The sequence below is a fragment of the Thermobia domestica genome, chromosome 10 (assembly GCF_964235325.1).
Source record: "Thermobia domestica chromosome 10, izTheDome1.hap1.1, whole genome shotgun sequence".
In the NCBI taxonomy this organism is placed as follows: domain Eukaryota; kingdom Metazoa; phylum Arthropoda; class Insecta; order Zygentoma; family Lepismatidae; genus Thermobia; species Thermobia domestica.
The window spans coordinates 229,134,284-229,158,170 of NC_137463.1; the positions used below are offsets into that span (position 1 = coordinate 229,134,284).

The following is a 23,887-nucleotide window of genomic DNA, read 5'->3' on the forward strand; positions in this document are numbered from 1 at the left end:
TGACTGTAGTTATCGATTTTATGGGAAGACCTGTTTGAACAATCACCTGAAGGCACCATACCATAAAGTAGAACCTGTCTGTAAAATGGTGAAGCAGCGTACTAAATGCTTCAAACTATATTTTTTTGTGCATACAGGACAACGTATCCTAGATATAATGAGACGTTTTGTAATGTGTGTAAGAATATCGCTTCAGCGGCGCATCAATATATAATCATTTGTTATTAGTAATGTTTGAAATGCGGTGTATCCTCGATCATGCATGCAAAGAAAGTAATGCTTGTGTCCTACATTGAAGCAATGCAGAACAGGAAAATTTATGTATGTACACGTCCCGAATTTATTGGTTGCACAAGGTATGATGTAAATGGGTAAATCTCAAAGAGAGAAACCACTACAGAATCTAACTTTATAAAAATCGGAATTGAGCATTTTTCACCACATTTGTATTAATGTAGTATTTTTGTATGAGATGGCTGATAACTCAAAATTCCTGTAATTTGAAAACGCCACGAATACAAACATTTTTCTGTAATATGCTTTCATTGTCCAACACTTAACAGAAAGAGATTACTAATATAGACACTCGTAGATCAATAACTGCTATTATTCTTTCTGTAAGACTGATTGCAAAACTAGTCTAAATTAGTGTCAGGTCGGTGCACTTCCAAATAAACTTTGTTTGTATCATGCGTAGATGAATTGTTTTGCTTACAAATCGGAAAACCTTGTGTAACTTACCACATTCACACAAGAAACTAATATGTCACAATACTTAGGTCTTGTTACACCAACAGAAAGAGAAATGAAAATTTGTTTATTAGCATTGAACCTGCCTTTTTATGATGTTATAAACATATACTTACAATATACATTCGCGAAGTGTCCCTCGGGATTCGTGTAAAATTGATTCAAATGAAAAATTCTCCGCGGCCCAATGTATATTGTACTAATTTTATCGCCCCATATCTGTAATGTGCATATTTATGGGCCTTCATATAACTGGAATTAAATCATACACTACTATAATGCTCAAACACAGAAATGTTTTTAGTTTCTGTAGACGGAACTGGACATGAACATGGGCATATGCAAAGAAAGTTTTATCAAGTGCTGCTTCTCTGACACATATTAGCCGACCCGACCGCCATATTGGATTCAACTTTCGGTTTTTCTAATGAAATTACGTGAAAGTGATACATCAAATTGGTGTACAATTTTCTCGGACGTTCACTGGTGTAGTGAATTTTACTGTATCTTGTATCGTTTGAAAGGTATTGCATATTAAATCTCTCCAAGCACTTCGCGAATAAACATTGCAGAGTAATATCAGTTACGCTTATGTTTTTGATATTCACAAATCAAAACAATTTTAAACTGGAAAAATACTGTAGGTATAAATACACTCTTTACAACATTGGTGTCATACTCTTATTACATTTCTGTGAGTGATTGCTATTAGTTCCATGTTATACTATAACAAGGAAATACTGTGTTACGGTCAAAATGATTAATGTAAATCCAGATACGAGCAGATTTTGGTGTGGACCTACCATTTCCGTATTTACGCATATGTGTCTGTATGTATGTACGTTTAGAGAATATTTCGTGAAGATAAATCACGTAAAAGATTACATATACGCGCGGGACCCTGGATAACTTTCTCTTGCTTCAATATTCGTGAAATGCCTGACATTTAACGTGTAATACCTTGCAAACGGTACAAGCTACGGTAAATCTCAATACACCAATGAATTTCCGAGAAAATTGCACATGAATTTGATGTATCACTTGTACCTATTCCTGTTTCAAAACCAGAAAATTGAATCCAACATGGTGGATCCAAAATGGCGACCGGGATGGGTAACATGTGTCAGAGAAGCAGTACTTGATCCAATTTGTTTGGCGTATGCCCACATTCATTTCCAGTTCCATCTAAAGAATCTAAAAGCAATTTTATGTCCGAGTGTTATAGTAGTGTATAATTGAATTTCGATTGTATGAAATCGCATAAATCTGCAAGTTACCGGTATGCGCCATTAAAATTAGTACGATACACATTGTGCGGCGAAGAATTTTTTATATGAATCAATTTTACATGAATCCCGAGTGGGACACTTCGCGAATGTACCTTGTTAGAGTAATATGACGAATGACGGAATGAAGCACGCGATTTTTTATTTTTGTGACGGAGGGTTACAATAGCTTCTAATTTTATTAAACCGCAGTGTTAATGTAACCAGCAGTTAATTGTATGATTCTATACAAAAGGCGGAAGTCTATATAAATTCACTTATTTATTTTTCATTACAGGCTATCGTTGCATCCTTAATGATGTTTGAGGAGAAGATATAGAAGGCATTCAGTGGCGGATCGGGGATTGTAAATTGTGCAAAGTGCTACCCAATTCAAAAGTGTAAGAAAACGTGAAAAATATTTATGTCAAGCGTACGCTATTGGATATTGCGTAGTTAATTATACCTACAGTTGTAGAAAAGAAGAGCATGTTTTAATTAATTGTACCTTTTACTTTGAAAGATCCTAAATTACTTTGCTAATCCACGTTCGTCCAGTTCTATTCGTGTCACAGTTTATATTAAAATAACCTCTGTGACTGAATTTGAAAATCCTGCCATACGTTAGTTTTTAAAGGAAGTAAATTAAAAACGTAAAATGACTCCATTTTTAGTATAATGATCCGAGTTAGTATAATTTTCACAAACAGCCACACTTCCTTTCAGCCTCATTCATATGTCTCAATGATGTGAATATTGTGTTCTTACTTGCACCTGCACTATAGGATCATTAATATTCAAAGAAATAAAGATTATTTTGTTTCATCTTGCTTCATTAAGTATAATGTTTTGTAGTACTTTATTATAATATCTAATAATTTCGGAATTTTCCATAGTAGTGAAGATCTGAAGTCGATAACGTACAGCTGCTCGTGACTTAACTAAATGGCTTTCCACTGTTCCAATATTGCTTCTGTTAAAGTTGAAATGACAACAGAAAATCGTCGTATTGAAGACTGTAGTTATAAACTATATAACACCAACCCGAATGAACTAGAAATTAAGGATCCTCATTCAACATATTCCTTATCATATTTCGAAAATAAGGAAGGAGTAAAAAATGGGACGGATAATAACATTAAACTGTCGATGTTAGGAGAAACTTTGGTCCCTAATTCTGCAGTCGCATTAAAAGGTGAAGAGGATGATGCAATAACAGAACCAAGGAATCTCCCTTCTGGAATTATTGGGGATAACATTAAAGAAAACGTTAAAGGAAGTGATTGTCGAGAGATTTGTAGAAATACTGAGGAACTCAGGTACGTCTTAATGTATATATTTCTTCTGAATTTTGGTGCATGTAATTGTTTAGCACTCGTTTACTATATATTAGACTAATATTTACACAAGTGGTTGGATAAATAAGAGAAAATTAATCCTTCGATTTACGATGTTTTGCTCCATATTTAATGATGACTGCGTCAGCATTCAAACATTTGATTTCAGCTTTTTTAATTGAAAGGCCCACTGCAATAACAAGGTAGGTGTAAAATGGAGGTTTTGGGTTAGAAAGCATATAAATTTAAACTGCAACGTGCAAAAAGCAAATGGATTGTGTTTTTCTCGTATACGCACTAGAGGCAACGGAAAAGGAAAGTAAGTCCACATGCAATCTTATCTATGTTTTACGACGAATCGAGATAACTCGACTTATCTTATTATTGCAGAGGGCTCTTCAATTGTTAGTAAAATGTCAGGCAAAAAAGCAATAAATGTGCTATTGACATGTACTGCGGTATACTGACATGTAGATTTAAGGCGAAACGAGGATGGTCGAATTGATTAAAGAATGTCCCGCAGTGTACTAAGATGTTTCGACTTAATAAAACGTTAATCTAACTTCATAGTTTACTCCGACGCACCATAAACAAATGTAATCAGAAGTTGGCATAAAAATTACTGATATAAGACGAACAGACCGCAAACCTAGTATAGCTGTAGATTTTATCCATGAATGTGTCTTTGTTACGTATACATTCTGATATTAATCGCAAAACGAACTTAATCTGAGTGATTCGAAAGGACCGATCGTGTTCCTAATAGTTTTTACTTTCACTATTCATTATTACTTTGTGCACTTTTGACAAATATTCGATGTCTAATTGTGTTCGTTTATTGTGATTAAGGTGGTAGGGTGTGATAGGCTGTGTGTGTGTTAGATACATCCTAACCAAATGAAAGATGTATAATCACGGCACAAAAGTATAAAGGTAACCAAGAAAGTTCTGTCGCTTTTTCACCCACCACCTTCAAAATTCGTTGTCACTAAGACCTACCAGGAAGATCAAAAATAGTACCCATCAGCACCGAAGACCTTCTCCCAACGTTCTGGAAAGCTATGGATTCCATCGCGGTAGTACTTGACAAACCATGAGCGAAGAAGGTATCAAGTACATTTTGCACCTCTACTAGGGATTTGAACTCGCGTCCTCTAAGATGATGGTCCAAGAAATGGAACAGGTGATAATAGGACGGTGCAATGTCTGGGAAGGATGGCGGATGCAATAATGTTTTCCATTCAAGGCGTAGAATGGTGTCTCGGGTCATTCTAACCACGTGGGGTTTAGTGTTGCCCCGTAACGGAACCCCTTAGCGATTGAGAAGTACTGGCTTCAGGGTTTTGAGTTTTTTTGAACACGGCTCAACTGCTGACAGTACACAGTTACATTGATGTTCTGCTCTGACCAGCCGGAGTTTCCGATGCACGATTCGCGAGCAGTCCACCAAACACACAGGATGACTTTGTGCTGCATTACTGATTTCAGCTGTTTTGGAACTGGTTCATGGGATTTTAACCAATGATGATGACGCCGTGAAACTTCGTACAGGACCCACTTCTCATCACATGTCAACATCCTGTCCAGAAATGGCTCCTTCCTCAGACGAGAGAGCAAAGAAACAGATGTCTGCTTGCGTAGCCTTTTGGCCCGGAGTCAAATCATGTGGGGCCCATCGATCCAACTTATAGTGCTTCCCAAGTTGTTGGAGGTGCTGCCGAATGGTTTCTTCAATCACGCTCAATTGTAGTCCCATTTCCTCACTTGTCTGGCCACTCTTTGCCTCAATTGCTACCTGAAGATCATTTTGTACATGTGTTGTTTTCGCGTGTTTCGTCACCGTCCTTAAACTTGTTAAACCACCGGTGCACTGTCCACGTAGTCATAACACGCTCACCAAAGGCCTGACATACCTTGCACCGCGCTGTAGCGGCGTTTGACCTCAGTTTGAACTCGTACAGCATACACGCTCTTATGACACTCTGTGGAGGTCACGTTTTCACTCTGTCCTTACGCAAGTTCACGGTGTATCTGAACTGCCACAACCAGGTAGTATGTTAGATATATCCACACGAAGAACTGACCTTCGTCTATCTCCGTTCGCATCAACTTACTCTCTGAGGGCCAATTGAACACAGGCTTCCAAAAAAGCGAGAGAGTTTTCGTGGTTACCTTAAAGCAGGGGTACTTAGGAACAAACGTGTATCTATACATGCATAGAACCAGCAATCTGCTTTAAAATTGTGCCCTTTAATAACACCATAACAATGTTCCCGCTCTGCGGGCCAAAGCGTATGTGGCGTTTGGACCGCGAGGGAATCTAGTCACATTACCAAACCCTTAATTATATGGAAAAGTTTATATTGAAAAGTTTACACTTTTTTTTTTTTTTTTTTTTAGTTATAAGAGCTATTTACATTATCCGAAGAAGGTCTTAAGCTCTGAAAGGAGCTTGCGATAAAGATATTAAAAATGAAATGTAAAAATGAAGAAAAATGGGCTTGATTCTCTTGTAAATTGAACGCGCCACAAGTTTCACAGCTAAGTTATACGGGATCAGGGACCTGTTACACCTTTGGATAGATTTAAACACCAGTACGGGTTTTTCGACAGGAGAACGATCCCGAAATTTAAGGACTGTTTAATACATTGCCCTGGGTTACATTATTTTTTGTCGACATCTTCCCATACTTAAAAGTGTGGGTTAATGTTTCCAAATTTTGTTTACAATTAAAACCCTTACGTAAATTTGAGAGAGTGAGTTAACGTAGCAGTGCCCCAGGATAACTTTCTATAGGAACTTGTAGATGATTTGATACTTGACACCTGTATTAAATTTCAATTCTGCAAGATACCCTGTTGGCAAAGTGGTCTGTACGCGTGTTCTTTTACTCTTACCTCGACTTTTGTTTTCATCGTCCGAATATTTTTTGTTCTTGTTGAATTTCTTATTTCATTTAAAATTTTTCACTCCGAATGCCACATATCAATTTTCTTGCTTCTGACGTTAATATGTATGCAAAGTACTATTTCGCTAGTTTTTCTGCGTCACAGAACTACGATCACTATATATTAGAGTTGCTTCTTATTTTTCGACTTCCGAGTGTTTTTTGAGACCCTCTAAAATGGTTCCATATAAGACCAAAGTAACCAATGAGAAAAATTAAGTCAGCTGAATATATTAAATGGTGCCCTAACGGGCCTAAATTTTTGAGTACATTTACAGAATGCAATATGAGGCAGATGCCTTATAAGTTTAGAAAGCCAATTGTAGGTTGATAAACATATATTATGAAGGTAGTAACTACTTAATGATTAGAGATAAAATAGAAAAATCGTCAAATATATATTTGTCGTGAGCTTATACCCAAAAGTGACATGTCAAAATCGTATACTTAAAAATTTTCGATCTCCATTGAAGATGCTGGACTTCCAGATTGCTACCATTATATTATGCAGTAGTAGATTCCATTCTACCCCTATCCAGGATGTCATTCCGGCAAGTCATTTAAAACTCGAAGGTCGCTTGGGGCACAATTTGATATTTAATTGAGCTAGTTTCTTCCATGGATCACTTTGGTCTGTTATGGAACCATTTTAGGGGTTGAGGCTAAATAAAGCTCGGAAAATAAGGAAATAAGGACTTAATATATATACAGGGTGTTTCAGATAAAACTCCAGTGCTTATAAATTCGAAACGGCTGAGAATAAACAGATGAAACAAAAACTGAAATAGGAAAATGTCAGGGCACATCACATGGTGTTGTTGTGGTGACCTCCAGGGCCCTCCTTCAAGGGGGCTTAGGGGCCAACTTCAAATTTTCAAATGGGAACATGTATTGAATCATACCTCGTTCAATAGTCCTTGAAAAACGAAACAACTTTTGTAGGAAACAATTTTCGATTTTGGCCACCGTTTTCAAAATGGCCGCAAAAAGTGGGTCCTGTATCAGATAATAGTCCAGTGTTTATAAATCCGAAACTGCTGAGAATAAAAAGATGAAACAAAAACTGAGATAGGAAAATGTCATAGGGCACATCATATGATGTTGTGGTGACTCCCAGAGCCCTCCTTCAAGGGGACCCAGGGACCAACTTCAATTTTCAAATGGGAACATATATTGAATCATACCTCATTCAATAGTCCTTGAAAACTGAAACAACTTTTGTAGGAATCAATTTTCGATTTGGGCCACAGTTTTCAAAATGACCGCAAAAAGTGGGTCCTGTATCAGATAAAACGTTCAGTGCTTATAGGCCTAAATCAGAAACGGCTGAGAATAGAGAGATGAAACAAAAACTGAGATAGGGAACGATGATAAAGCATATCAAGTGGTGTTCTTGTCGTGACTCTCAGGAACTCCGTGAAGGGTGCCAGGTGCCAACTTCAAAATGATTCAGGACTTTTTGCAGCCATCTTGAAAACGGTGACCCAAATCGAAAATGGTTTCCTACAAAAGTTGTTTCGTTTTTCAAGGACTACCGAATGAGGTATGATTCAATACATGTTCCCATTTGAAAATTCGAAGTTGGCCCCTGGGCCCCCTTGAAAGAGGGCCCTGGAGGTCACCACAACAACACCATGTGATGTTCTCTATGACAGTTTTTGTTTCATCTTTTTATTCTCAGCCGTTTCGGATTTATAAGCAACCGATGAAACGACCATACATTGGCAATTTGCATTCCATCAGGCGACACTATATGGTCGTCCAGTGTGAAGCCGTGTTAGATGGTCTCCTCTCACCACCACTAGTGCGTAGAAATCAACTTTGAAAATTGACGTTGGTGGTCGCAACGGTGCTAAGATAACATTTTTTTGTATAACTGCAGTTCAGGGTTTCATCGGCAGGTGCGCGACAGTCGCGAGCGTATAGTTTGTCGAGCGTATAGCTTGTCGAGCGTATAGTGCTATATACATCAAGGCGCGTTGGACCACCGGAAGTCCACATTTCACAGTTTGCAGTTGTGCTCACCATTGGCTCGTGCATGCACTTTGTTCTGTTTGCAGATAGAGAGATATCTCACGGTTTCTGGAAGCTAGAAGAAACAACATGGATGAATGAATCAAACAATGATTAAAAAATAACTGAAAAAACTGACAGAATATTTTTTACAGCGGCGGCTGGTACTATATGTTGCATGGTTGTGCAACCGGATATTTTTTAATACTAAAACTATTTTTAAGTATTAAAATAGTGTATTAGTAAAAAATAAACCTCTGCTCTTGAGCGCAAAACAGTATTGATGCATTTCTGAAAAAAAAGTCAATTAAAAAACGGAAAGAAAGAGAGAGATTTACATTTCCGGTGGCAGCGAACGTTGCCACTGGAAGCAGTAACATTGAGCATATGGCAGCGAGCTCCTATCTCTTAACATGGGGAAGTGGATTTATTCTTGCATCGCTCCTATCTTCCCCTATTGGTCTCATGCGGTTGCCTTTCTTACCGCAACTGGTCAGCTTCTGTAATAGTTACGAATTCCTCCGCTTAGCAGCGCTTGACTCAATTGATAGGGTGAGCGAGATACAGACGCTTGGAAGAAAGAAGTTATTCACAAAACAAACTCGCAAAGAACAAATATAAGTCTGGTGGTAGCAGGGACGGATCCAGGCTGAAAGTTTGGGGGGCGGTCGTTCGAAGTCAATAGATTTTATTTAACATTTATAATACAAAGGTGAAAATTCTTGGGATAAGATTTATTTAAAAAAAAAAAAAAAAATCCTATTCTGGGGGGTCGATCGAGTCTCGAAGAAGAAAATGTCTTACTACTGGTATAATTCCTAGCTCTGTGTCTTTCGTGCACATGATTCTGTGTTCGATTTCCGGCGGAGAGCATAAATTAATATCAAATCATTCACTTCCAATACTCATCTGTCTTCTTTAGCCTAATTTGCTGGAATGTTAAACTACTTTATTATTTTTTTTTTCCATTTTCGAAGGAAAACATCTTAGATTTCATGCTTCTTTACAGACAAAAATACGTGGTTTCTGAAAATGGACTTTTTGTACCGTATATTTATACAAAGAAATGCTAACAAATTGCATATTGTCGGAGGAGAGAGGTGTTTCTGGACCCTAAAGAAAATAAAGCGAAAAATATTTGCGGTATCGATGCTTTCTATTCAGAGAAACTTGGCGAGCAGCATTTCAGATTTCAATAAAGTCATAGAAAAATGTGAAGCCCAAAAGATGGAAGAGAAGATGGACCTTCCATATGCATAGTTTATATAATTAAATACTTTTGTTTAACTGCGTGCATGCAATTTTCTTGCTTTTTTTCTTCTTTTCGGATTAACGCCATCATCCATGGTTTACAGCACATACTATATATTCGATTTATCTCGTGTTCAATAACATGAGTGTAGAGGTTTTGTATATAAATAGTGTATAAACGTACATTGATAGTACATTAAATCAATATTAGAGAAATAATTTAATCAATAACATACAAATAGAGCTTAAAAGACTTTCCTCTTCATATTTCCTGAATATTTTTGGATAAGACTCAAGAATGCTGGGGGAGGGGAACACTTGCGCGTACCTACATACCTTTATATTGCAACATTGCAACCGGTGCTTGTACAGACTACGAGCCGCTACTGATTTTTTATAGTAATATACAAGACGATAAGAAAAAGTAACAATGTTTTTTTAGCTTGTATATAGAATACATGTGACTATCTACAAATAATTACTATAATACGTTGTTTCAACTATTATCATACATATTAATCGTGTGGGATGTCAAATACTTTTACAAGCAGGGTTGGGCGTCTTTGGGCCACTTTCACATAATAAAAGCCGAAAATTACTGGCAGAAGTTTAAAAATGTTTTATATCCATTTATAAGAAAATTGTCAATCGTTTTATACTAGTTTCCTTAAATTTCGGATCCGTTGCCCGCAGAGCCGTAGCTAGAAGGGGACGCGAGGGGCGGTCGTCCCGGGCGCTGATGGCTAGAAAGCGTCGAACGAGCAAAAAGAAAGAAAAAGTGCTAGAAATGATTAAGAAAATACTTACGCCCTATTAAATCAATCTTGTCGGTTTCCAAAGCAGTAGAGTTGTTAAAAATTTTCTTGCTTGCTCGGCTCTCAACACAAACATTTCACTCACAGTTGCAACAAGTTTTTACTTTTATGTAACAGTTTCTAACTGTAACACTCCGATTTTGGTAAATAATTTGGCAGTTAGATACTACACATAAAATACACGAATACATGTTTTTTTTTTTTTTTTAATTTTCTGCGGAGAAATAATTATTGGGGACAAAAGCCCCTACCCAATATTTCGAAAGTTGACGTCCGAACGCAGTATGAAGTGGACCGAAGTGAATGAAATTGTGCACAGATATTGTACCTAGTAGATGTAAAATGAAGGAATACTTGTTTCGTATTTTCCTGAAACAAAGAAATAAATGGATGGGGCGAAGACCCTTCCAAATATTTGATTACGAAATATGAAAAGTCCTAATGAGTATACTTTCGAAGTGCATAAATTACATAGAGAATCGCAACGAAAGTGTGTTAAGAAACAATACACAAAAATAAGCTAACCCGTGTTTTGTAGTTTGTGCGGAAAAACTGTGTGGAAGCAAAGGTCCTCTCCTAAAAAGTACATAATAAAGCAGAAGCGCAGGAAGGAGTGGACCGAAGCGAATGAAATTATACATAGATCTTGTATATGTAAAATAAGGCAATACCTGTTTCGCAAGTAGCTAGGGGGCGCTAACTTCAGTCTTTGAACTTGAACTTTTGAGGGCAGGAACACGAAACACTCGAAATTCACTGTATTGATTCCTACTTTTAGGTCATCTATCTATTGGTAAAATTTCACTATTTTCACACTAGTTTTTTCTACCTATAGCGTATTTTATGTATTTCGGGGTGCCCCTTTAACCCTTAAATATAAACACGTGTTGATTTATTTGCTGTTTACTGTTGATGTGCAAATTTGAAGCAAATCAGTACGGGACACTTGGGAAACACGAATTGCTTTATTTTACATATACAATATCTACACACAATTTCATTCACTTCGGTCCACTCCTTGCGCTTCTGCTGTAATATTCACTTTCTTCGGAGGGACTTGGCCCCAACACTATTTTTCCGCAGAAACTAAAAACACGTGTTCGTTTATTTTTTTTATTTTTTATTTATTTCATTTATTTATTTATTTTTTGCCTACTGTTCCTACACAAAGTGTTGTAGTAATTCTTCTTATCCTTTAGGCACTTCTAATATATACTTATTCGTACTTTTGATATTTCGTAATCAAAGGTTCGGAAAGGTCTGTGCCCCACCCATCTGTTTTATGTTTTTTAAAGAAAATACGAAATATGTATTCCTTCGTTTTAATTCTACGGTATCTATGCATAATTTCATTTACTTCGGTCCACTTCTTGCCTCTCGAGGGCCAACTTTCAAATTTTTGGGTTGGGGCTTCTGCACCCTAAAACTGTTTCTTCGTAAAAAGAAAATACGTATTCATTTATTTCATGTGTAATATCTACCTGCCAAGTTTTATCAAAATCGGAGTGTTGCAAAAGGGAAGTGTTACATGTTAGTACTTAAAGAAAGTTATTGCTGTATATGATTTTTAATGACGATGTGATATATATAAGGTGCTAAGTAATGATTTATAATGTACTCAAGAGCGTTTTCAAATCAGAAACAGTTAAAGTCTCAGTCTGAAATACGTTGATGGTGATGAGTTTGCTTACTTAATCATGCTTTTCTACCCAATGGGATTACTATTTCTGTGAGAATGAAGATACGAAAATGAAAGGAGTGAAGAGACACGAGAGGACATGCAAGTTGCTGTTTGTGCGGTAATATTAAAAGTGTAGGTAAACAAGAGGAATAATAACACTTTCTAACTTCAAGCAGTTGTAAAAAAGGACTCAGCGAATTTCCTCTTTTTCAAAGACTGATCACTACCAGTGTATTTTCTTTATTCCTTTGATAGGCTATATGAAATGCTTCCAATTTGAAGGAATTTGTTGGAATCATTTCTCCATCAACTACTTGTATCGCCAGGATATTTTCTTTTGTGCATACGTATCTAGTTTTGTTGTTTTCCTCTCAACATGCATACCAAACTTATATACATATATAATATATATATGTGTGTATGTGTGTTAGTGTATTTTTAATATGTTAATTAATAATAAGCAACCTTAAATTCAGAACTTCTATTCATTAAGAGATTAAGTAATTACTATTATTTCAAAATGTTGTAGCGAACTATATTTTGGATTTGAAATACAGCATTGAACATATTCTTTAGCTACATACATCAATATTGAGAAATTCGCAAAGAAGGCTCCTTCTAAATTTACATTACATTTCACAATTTTTTTTTTTTTTACTGTAAAAGAATTGAAATTAAAATCCTATTTACCTACAAAATAAAATTACAAAAGTTTACCATTATTACTGGAAATTAATGCTATAATTCATTTCGAACATTTTAAAAGCACATAGTTCTAATGTACTGAAATTTCATTTCTTATCGATAGTATGAAATATTGCAAATAGTTGTACTGTAAGTTTTCATAACTGTTCTCCAAGTGGATTTGAATAGAACCAAAGGGAGTTTTGTCAAGTTTAACAAAAATTCCAAAATAAACCTATTGAAAGCAGCTCTTATTTGTAAAAGAATACATAATGATCTCTTTTGGCTGTTGTAATGCTCTTTTAAGCAGCTTAATAAAAATTCAGTGTAGCATAATAATAAAAGCTGCTTTTCTTATGTAAAAAAAAAAAAGAAAGCTTCGTAAGGTGTCTGTACTGGGTGCCGAATTTTACTTCACCCCGGACGCCGAAATCTCTAGTTACGGCTCTGGTTGACGGTATTTTTTTTAAAAAAACTGTTAACATGTAAAAAGTTCGAACAAAGTGCCTACAAAACGGAATACCGAGCTCATTCATGGTGTATGGCATGCTTTAACAATGAGAAAGGCAAATAACTTTAAAATGTCGGCACAGTCAAGCCCGTAAATGAGATATGAACTTCCTTTTCTGAACATTTGTAATCTCTGGGTTCAAGTTGCTAAGGGTAATTTTAATTTTTCATTGTTGGGTAAAGACAGGAAGATTGTGCTGATATATTTACTGGTACAGTTTACTGCTTTCGAGCTTCTTTAAAAGTACGAATAATTTCGTGTGTTTAGGTACAACTCTTCCTCGTTGTTCAATCACTTATTTTCCTCCTTAATTATTCTTTGTTTTTGGCTGGGGTTAAAATAATTGAAGTAAATGATGTAAGTTGGTTCTCAAAATAATTTAGTGCAAACGTTACTACATAATTATTGGTCAAGTAATTAAGTTCTATTACTGACGGTTTTATTCAAAGTAACTTATAATCTTTCCTACTGTGTGTAAATTGAAGAAACTTTTTCCAATAAGAAACTAATTTATCAGTACTTGTATTTTCATTTCCAATATGTCTTTGTGATAATGTTTGTGACATTTTACATGTTACAAGCTTTGCTTACTTAATATACATTAATATCATCACTGAGCAAATCAGAATGTTTCAATTTAGAAAGCTGAACATTCACATTCAACTTGATAAACTAGTCCTATTTTACCCCGACCGAAGAAGAAGAGAGTTGTTCCGTTGACAGCTCTCATGACTTATTTATACTTTTCCCGAGTAATCTTGATGAGTACGAAATTTAATTATGTTGTCCTCACTACGCAAATTCAATGAAAATCCTTGTGATTACTGTATCTTGTTTTCTGGTTTGTTGAAGTGATGTCTGAATCTCAATCAGCTCTCACACTTTTGAAGACTTGAACTATGATGATTTTTTTTCCAAGGAAAGTCCCCAAAGGATATAATGTCTGTACCAGAGATGGAGTAGGTCAGTGGGTCAAGATTTGTGAGTGGGTCAGTAGGTCGTGGTCAGCAGGACGTGATCCACTGCTACCTACCACCCACCGTGACCCACTCTGACTCACTGACACACTCAGACCGACTGACTCACTATTCAGTCCATAGTAGACAGCATCTTCTGAACACTGGTGAATGTGCCTGTGTTTCACTTTCAAGGCCTCCATTTTATTCTTTTTTAATTTTTTCTGTTTACGTATCTGAGATGAGTATATCTATGTGAAAAAAGAACTTCAGGTATTTTGGATATTGATATTTGTAACTGTTGTAACAACAATAGGACTTACTACCTGGCTTTCGAGATAGAGCCTGTGAGTTTTTAGAGGAGCTAACTACTGAAAAAATAAATTTTTAAATCACCTGGAATATATGAATTATTACATAAAAACGAATGCAACTATGTGTGAGTGATGATCACGGAGAAATGGCGAAGCGAAATGAAATGAATTTTGGTAGATAGATAGACCCTAATCCCAACTTGGATGTTATCATATCACTTTTATTATATTACATGTAATAAAGGGGGAGAGGAGGTCCAAGTGTTTACGAAAAATTGAGTATCTCACAAGCCGTTCAACTTATGGAGTGAAATTAAGTATATTAACTCTTTATTAAAAATAAACAGAACGTGTTCTACCAGTTTTTAAATTTCTCTTCTATGGGGGAGACTTTATATATATGGGAAATTGGTAGTGAGTTGATTTGTAAAACTAATCAAAAACGATCGATATTAGCTGAGAAAAAAAATGGAGAAACAATTATTACTTGAGACACAAAAAATACAGTCTCAGTTAATTAGAAAGCAGTGGTATCATGTATCCACTACTTTCTAATATAATAATTTTTGAATTTTATTATATGAAGTCTTCTCAGCACAAGGCACTAAAGCTATAAGGTTGCGATATATATATATATATATATATATATATATATATATATATATATATATATATTCAAAATTTGTACTGTAAGTTTAATTACATGGAAGTCTTAAGTTTTCACTGTATACTTAATTATATGGAAAACTTTACATCTTTTTTCACATTTACTTTGGTCCACTATAACTTGATTTGAGACTTTCAAATTTCATTCTATTTTCCACTGAAAAGTATCTGTAATTCAGCAAGGAAATAATTATATATAATACAAACTTAATACAACTTTCTCACCAGGCTGTCTATAATGTTTATTATAAATTAAGTAGAAATGTTACAGTTTCAGAAGTATATCACTTCCTTCTTCACACTACTAATCCAACTCTTGATTAGTAGTCTGAAGAAGGAAGTGATATACTTCCGAAACTGTAACATTTCTACTTCATTTATAATAAACATTATAGAAAGCCTTGTAAGACTGTTGTATTTAGTTTATGTTGTATGTTGTGTTAAGATGGACACAAGGCCTTTTTATCATAATATATATATAATAATTCAAATTCATCGTAATTTTACCCATGACAAACACTTCATCATATTATATTGTAAAGGTCAGATCCACCTTATTGTAACAGAGCTGTGCTTGAGCGATTGACTGGAGAAATTCAAACTCCGATTAGTGATAATTTCACATTGTTTAATTGCACCTACATCATTGCATCTACATATTTCATTGACCTACATCATCTGAACAGTGATCAGAAATAACGAATTGAAGCAAGCATCATTCCTTCTGATCATTGTTTAGACATTTTCTCCTTTATATTTTCCTTGGAACAACGTAAACATGATAGTCTAAACTAATACTTGAAGGCTTTGAAGGTTGCTTGAGATTCCGCCATCACTTTTTCAAGCTTGACGTATTTTAAGAAAAGTAACAATGCACTGTAGTGCCTTTCTTTGCTAAAAAAACGCATCTTTAATTAGATGCTTAACCGCGGTCTCAGTTAATGCGGATAATCAACACTATTGCATTTGCTGTTACTACTGGAAGTAAGATTTCTTTATAGATTAATTGGTATTTTAGGCTTCAAGACTTTTACTTGCCTCCTGATGTGACACTCGTCAATGAGCACGTAAGGTTGTAATGAAAAATGAGACTGAATTAAATTCTTCATTACGAAGCAACAGCCTGAAAGAGGTTTGATTTAAAGAGGGTGAGTGTCAAGAAGAAAAAATGTTGCGGAGAATGATAGGTAAATATAAAGGTGCGTAGTAAAGCTATACGTATAAGGGTAAAATTTTTAAGGGGATGACAATAGTTTCAAGAAGCAAATAAATATGAAGTTTGTTTACAGGGTGTCCAAAAAGTCCCGTATCGTAGATGAGAGCACATTTGTTCAATGTGCACTCTGTTGAATTCTACCCATGTTTTGAAGCGGTATGGTAAAGGATGAAAATACGGGGGAAGGACAATTTGGGCAAATTGCTTCCCTTATATCCTTTGTTTTCGTGCAAAGATTAGCGCCGTCGCGAATCTATACGCTGCATTACAACAGAGATTAACCGTACTCCCAGAAAGCGTAGTTCATCGAACTCGAAGTAAACCTCAGGCTCCTTGACGATCAATACAGTTTCTCTGAAATCTAGTGTTCAAGTAGTTTAGTATGAGCAAGACGTAGTGTGCTAGGGCACCAACTAGCATGAACCATGTTTTCTTTATATGTTCTAATAACAAAAAAGAAATGACCACACCATGTTCAAGAAATGACCACACAATACTAGATGTATTCACGATCGTGGGGAAGGAAAAGCCGCAGCTTAAATGGATGTAGTTTTCCTTTGGGATATCGTGAATGGCTGAGCGTCTTGTCTTATTCTCCTGTCCTCCCTTCGTTTTCAAATACCGTATTTACGCAATCTTAAAACGCACATTTTAAATTATTTTTCAGTCCCCAAATCGAGATGTGTCTTACATTCGAGTTGGAAGTTCAGGCCTACATTTTGCACTGTCAGTAAGACCCAACTTACAGCAGAAAACGATTGAGTTTTGCCGGAGATAGCTAATCTCGTTAGTCATGATTCTGTAAAAAATGTGTACTAGGAATACCCACATTTTCCGAAAAATGGGAAATTGTTTTATCCGAAAATGGGAAACTGAAAATGGAAGACGAAAAATGTTCACATATTTATTTATCATTTTCATTCTTAAAAGTCAATGCCGAGTAGTTTTTTTTTCGTATCACATTTGAGGGCGTTTTAGACTAATATACGGTATCTACGTAAATACGGTATCTAAAAAAGTCCTGCAACCCGCTTTAATTGAAACCTACGATAGAAACTACTAAACTTTTATTCTTGTGAACTTTTAGTTGAGATGCCTATTCAACAATTTTTCCTATGGCCACGGACTTTCACCCCAACGAAACTATGTTGGAAACCTCGGAAACACTTAATATGTACAGAAGTGAACATAATGTTTAAAATTGTAAAAATTTCGTTCTCACACATTTTCACCGCAAATTCAGTTTTACCAATTTCTTGTGTATTACAGCAGTTTTGAAGTATTCTGTAGATATATAAATGAAAGTCAGCGCTTTACTTTTACATAACAGAAAATTAGATTTGAAGAAAAAAACGCCATACAGTTTACCTCACTTGCATATTCACCCATTTAAAGGAAAGTAAACGTTTTATTTTAAAAGAACTGAAAGAAATGTTTTCAAACCTTAGATATTATTTCACTAAACCCATTTCAGGAATTTTGCAGAAATTTTAAGGTAACATGTATACAGGGTGTATCAGATCACCCGTCCCAGGCTTTTTCTCGGCTCGTAGTGCACGTATACACTTCAAACAACAAATAGTGATGCTTTCATATTTGGTTCTTCAACTAAGTCAAACTAGCTTCAGGTATTCTTATTATGATAATGCCATTAAGTGATCAACTAACTGCTTCACATGGCATTTGATACATAGTAAGTTAGGAGTTGCGCGTAAGTCAGGAGTTGCGAAAATACTTTCCCCGATATGTGTGGAAAAGAACTGAAATGCCATGTGAAACAGTTAACTGGTCGTTTAATGTCATTATCACGGTAAGAATACCTGAAGCTAGTTTGATGTAGCTGAAGAACTAAATATCAATGACACGTTCAACAAAGATGCTGTGAAAGCTTTTTATACGAGTTTAAGAAGTGACTTCCCAATTTGTTTGTTAGAACACCTGTGTCTACAAGTGTACTGAAATCTTTGAGTTTTATTTCCCACGCTTATGCCGGCTAGGCTAATGGAGCCGGCAATGATGAGAAATGAATGAAATGGTGGAATCAAGAAAGTGGGAGAAAACGGAAGAACCTGGAGGAAACCCCCACACACGGAGTTTGTCCACCACAAAAGTCATTTGGCAGAGCTCTGATCGAAACAAAAACTCTATGCAGCAGAGGAGAACGCTCTACCACTGAGCCATCGCGGCCCTTAAGTGTATCGTGCACAACAACTTTCAATAACGAACAAATTGCAAAGTTCTATACAAATTAGTGCATACATCAAAAAATGTTTTCCACCATCACGAATACTGAACGCTCATGAGATTGGTGTATCAGTGTTCATGTTAATCCCAAAGTGATGTGTGAAAAATGGAAACGAGTTCTGGGCAAGTTGACATCGGGCTAGGGTTGCCAGACGTCCCGGTTTTCAAAGAATTACCTGTCCCGGAAAAGGCTTTCAGGACGCCTGTTTTCGCTCTTCAGATTGAAAAAAAAATTCAGCCCGCAAGAACTAGTATGTCTTACCTGAAAACGGAAGGTAGTATTTCTGACTCAAATGATGACGCAACAAAGTAAAGAGTATCTCTTCAGTCATAAATGGGAGAATGTGTCGTAATTGGCGCAATATTTAGGGCCTGTTAAACACAAAAGCTCGGAATTCGGAATAAGGGACACCAGGCAGCTCTCCTGATACCTCTCCACATGTTTATATATCCTTTGTGGGGCTTCATTTGTACTAACTGTATATAAAAAGAATGAACTGGAAAATTGTAAGTAGCTACTAATCTGGAAAAGACAGGTATAATCGATTCTTACCAAATGAGTAGGAACCGTGATCTTAATGGCTATATAGCGTGAGATTGGTGTCCTGGTTTTTCGCTTACAAAATTGGAAATTCTACATCGGGCAAAAGAGGTCGGAATATAACATTGATATTCTGCGTGACTGCTACTGGTCAGTTTGTACTACCCCTCTTCATAGTCGTATTTCCGCGCCAGAGAATGAATGAGGGACTGTTGGTTGATGCTCCACCTGAGATTATTGCTGTAGCACAAAATACTGATTGGATAACGAGTGATTATTTTTTAAACTTCGTTGCAACACTTTGTGAAATTCTGTCATCCTTCCCCTCACATCCCAGTTCTGCTAATTGTTGATGGACATGGCAGCCATAAAGAACTGAAAGTGATTAAATATGCGAAGGGTCACAGGATTCACTGCCCAGTACTCCTCCACATATCACTCACAAGACTAAACTCACTGATAGGTGTTTTATTAAACCATTTCAAGACGCATACCTTGATGCTTGTTTGCTGTGGATGTGCAAGAATGCTGGAGTAAAGAGATCCGAATACGATGTAGCGCATCTTGTTTCAGAGACATACCAAAAGGTATGTCACATGGACGTAGCTCTCAACCGATTTGCCTTCACCAGATTATATTCACTGAACCCTCAGATATTCAGACACTGACTATCTGTCGGCAAACGTCCACGAGCATCTTATCGGCACTTTGTGTGCAAAGGATTGGGTTCGTCCATCCTCACCACAACAAACGTCTGTAGTTCAGGCGCCATGTTCAGGATAAACGGTCTCCCGACATCCTTGATGCAGTCCATATGGTTTCCCCAAATCTCAACAGGACGATTAGCTAGGGATGCTGCTATGAGCCACATAATGACTTGGAGGATTCTGCACAATAATGCGTTAAATCCTTATCATGTTTGTCTGCATCAAAAACTCCGAGAACAAGATTTCCATAACCATCTGGAGTTTTGTCAATGGGTGAGCGCCAGGAATCCATGTTTCACCAGAACATTCTGTGTACGAATGAGGCGACCTTCAAGATTAATGTATTTCAACGTCCACAACGGTCACTACTAGTCCAGCGAGAATGCTCACTGGATACGTGAAATTGACAATCAACATATCTGAAGTCTAAATGTCTGGTGTGGTATAGTGGGAGGCCAAATTGGTCCTTATTTCTTCGAAGGTACTTTAACAGAAGTAGGATACGCTAATTTTGTCAGATGTTCTTTGTGAAGTCTTGGAGGAGGTCTCATTAGCAACTCGTGAAATAATGTGATTACAAGACGGTTACTCTGCTCATTTTGCAAGAGTTGCCGGACAAACTGTTGCTCATTTATTTCTAAACAGGTGGATCGGAAGAGGAGGCCGTTTCCTGGTCAGCTCGTTCTCTGGACCTGACTCCTCTCGATTTTTCTTTTCGGGACGTGTCAAGGAGCTGGTTTAGCAAGAGCGTCCTACTACAGGGGAAGACAATGAAGAAGATCTATAATGTCTGCCATGGACTAAGAGGAAATGAAGTGTTAAGAGCAATCTACAATGTCCCGGTGCGCATTCGAATGTGCATCGCACGTGCTGGACGATCCTTTGAACATTTATTGTCAGTTCTATTTTTTTTGGGGGGGGGGGGAGAAATATGATATTTTGGTGAGAATGTTGTTGCAGTTCATGTTATTTATTTTATTTATTATCTTCAGTTTGTTTATTTGTACTGTTCTTGAACAATTGTTTGTGCAATGAGTTACGAAAAGTGATTTATTAAAATGTTTACATAAGAAGACTAAGAGAGTGGCAGTGATTTCGTAAGTTTGATTTCTTTTGAGAGGGGGGTTGTTGTTGGACTTTGCACCCATATTTGTTTCATACGTAGTGTAAAACCAAAGAGTGTTTTTTTCTGTTTTAAATTGGTTCAGATTCCGAAATTTAAACTAGTACTGTCCCGTAATGGTTTTTTTAAATAAGTGTCGTTTGTTGATAAGTAGACGAGATATGCCCTAACGTTTGATACTGAATGCTGTAAAGAGTTTTCAACAACTATTTAATAGAATATGTGCTATCTGATGTTCTTTTAAAGTCATTACCAACTAAAACTGTTGTTCTTAGTTGCAATTCAACAGCAAATAATACATAGATGCCAAACCGTAGAGTTTAACGAAAAATGTTCCAGTATAAGTTGTTTCCTTTTCAATAATACTTCCAAATAAATCGAAATTGGTACCACTCTCCATTTTAAATTTTGGAGTTGATCCCCCGCAGAAGTAGTCTTACTACGCCACTAAATATGAAAGAATCACAGTTTGATTCTTCACATACGATTTGGTCATTCATTTTTTGTTTGTTTTAAGTGTCTACCTGCACTACGAAGTACGAACTGAGAAGTGCGTGGAACAGATGGTCTGATAGCAATTCAACAACAAATAACACACATAGATGCCAAACGGTAGAATTTATCGAAAAGTGTTTCCTGCAAAATTGCTTGTTTTTCAATAATATTTCCAAAGAAATCGAAACTGATAGCACTTTCCATATAAATTTTTTGAAGTTGATCCCCCGTGGAAGTACTCCCGATACTCCACTGGATATGGAAGCACCACTATTCGATTCTTCACATACGATTTCGTTGTTCATTTTTTGTTTGAAGTGTCTACGTGCACTACGAGGCGAGAAAAGTGCCTGGGACGGGTGGTCTGATACTCCTTGTATATAGTTAAAAGCTGAACGAACAGAATAAAGAGATCGTCGCTCCGTCATCAATACATACATATCTGTTACCATAACTAGAGGTGCGTAAAACATCTATACACAGCTTCGCCGGAAGTCGTCTTCATTGTAATACTAATTGGACTCCGAAGCAAATGTTGGTACTTCTGCTTGAATGGGCGCAGAAATTGCCTGAAACTGTACGCAAAAAAGCATTTATACTGAACTCCGAAGAGGTACTTAAGTGATTTGTCTCCAGAAGAACGCCAGTTTGGGAACAGGCAGAAATACATCACTTTTCAAGAAAAAAAGTTGACTACGGTGTCATCCTGAATGTTTAGAGACGATATATCCCCAAAAAATTATATACTCCAGCCGTTCTACCGGTTGCAAAAAGGATACGTTTTATAACGGTCTCCATATTATATATATATAAGGTAGACTTTACCTCTCTTCAGCCTTGTAATTTTTCAACTAGTAAAATATTAACAGCTGAAACTAAATGCGATGCAAATACCTACAAAATTCTAATATACTGTGCAATACCACCGGGAATTTCATGCTGGAATCGTATATTTAAAAATTTTGGGTCTGTATCGCTGATGGTGAGCAAGTATGTTGCTAAGTCAACATACAATTGTATTTTTTTTAATGGCACTAGGTCAGATTATTGCGTACTTCAAATCTATATTTTAAGCGAAAACCTATATTTCAACTAGAATTATGATAAATATATTTATGTATACCTCGATTCAAATGGATGATTTCAACAGAGATAAAGATTATAATGTCCTTTACAGGAATTTGATGCTTTAAAACATTCTGGACGTATGAGAAACATGGTTAGAAATTTCTCTACTTAAAATAACGTATTTAGAATTTTAAAGTTGATGATTGAAATAATTTGTTTCATTAAAATTACAGCAACGATCTTTGGTAATTATAATTTCAACAAGTTCTTCCAATTACAAAAATTTAAGTAGGGTTAAAACTTTACCAGTGTTTCTATCATATTTCCAAAATTATTTGGCATATTTAATTGCTTTAAATGGGATCTCTACTTACATTGAAAACCATGTATGTAATTGGTTGTGTTACTTACCTGAGTAAGTTATTTTTAGAAGTCAGTCTTTACAGAAAAGTAACATTTTAAATCTTTTTTAAGTTTGCTCCTATTGAACTAGTAAATAAATCATATTGTGATCATAGTATTCGACACTAAGGTACCCCGATGTGCATCGCCCCGTCCCTCAGGCGTTCTTATTTAAGAGGAGGCCATTAAAATAGTAGAGTTTATTTCTATACTATTGCGTCATTAATTTGTAACACTCAATTACAAATGTAGTACTATATATTTACCTGTAAATGTAATTTTAAATTTCTAATCATATTTAGTATTCGATAGAAATATCATATTTACTACTCATACCAGTGAATTGAATTATTGCTGTTAAAATTTTAGGTATTATTTGTTCCGCTATAGTTTTCTTAATTTTGTTGTATAGTTACTGCCGGTGGAAAGTCAAGAATATAATTAATGTGCGTTTTCTGTGTTACATTAAATGTAGTTCTTGAAGTCTAATGTCGTTATGAGAGGTTAAAGATATTACCTACTGTCAATTGTATAGTTTAACATGTTCTTTCTATTATTTATTTAGTATTTTCCAGCGCGTGTTTTTGTATTCTTGCACTCGTGCATTAATTCACTTGCTTGTGTCCTCCGCTGTGTCTGCTTGCGCATCTCAGTTGATCTGTATGATACTGGGTTCTATTCTCGATGGAAGAATAACAAGAATTTAAATTCACAGTTATTCACTTTTATTAATTATTCATCCTGTTTAGCATTGAGGTTATGCTCGTGGAATGTTGAATAAAAGAAAATAACTCATTCTCTTACAGTTTGTTCTATATTTTTCAGGTATCAGGAAATAGGTCGTTCCTGGTGTAGTTTGCTTCTGTTATTGTTTTAGTCATTGCATATTTGAGGTTCTGG

The 23,887-nt window shown here is 36.0% G+C and overlaps 1 protein-coding gene across 6 annotated transcripts in view; it reads left to right on the forward strand.

The window, feature by feature from the left end:
- The window catches only part of LOC145663040 (uncharacterized), a 328,849-nt gene that overhangs the window by 22,186 nt on the left and 282,776 nt on the right, over positions 1-23,887 (forward strand). For 2 of the 6 annotated variants that reach the window (XM_081729191.1, XM_081729185.1), the window contains exon 2: positions 2,314-3,334. In XM_081729191.1, coding sequence (XP_081585317.1) covers positions 2,961-3,334 — 374 coding nt within the window. In that variant the 5' untranslated portion in view covers positions 2,314-2,960. Of the gene's footprint in view, positions 1-2,313; positions 3,335-16,209; positions 16,391-23,887 lie in introns of those variants that run through there. The other 4 variants (XR_014127141.1, XR_014127142.1, XM_081729186.1 and 1 more) reach the window with 4 other exon arrangements.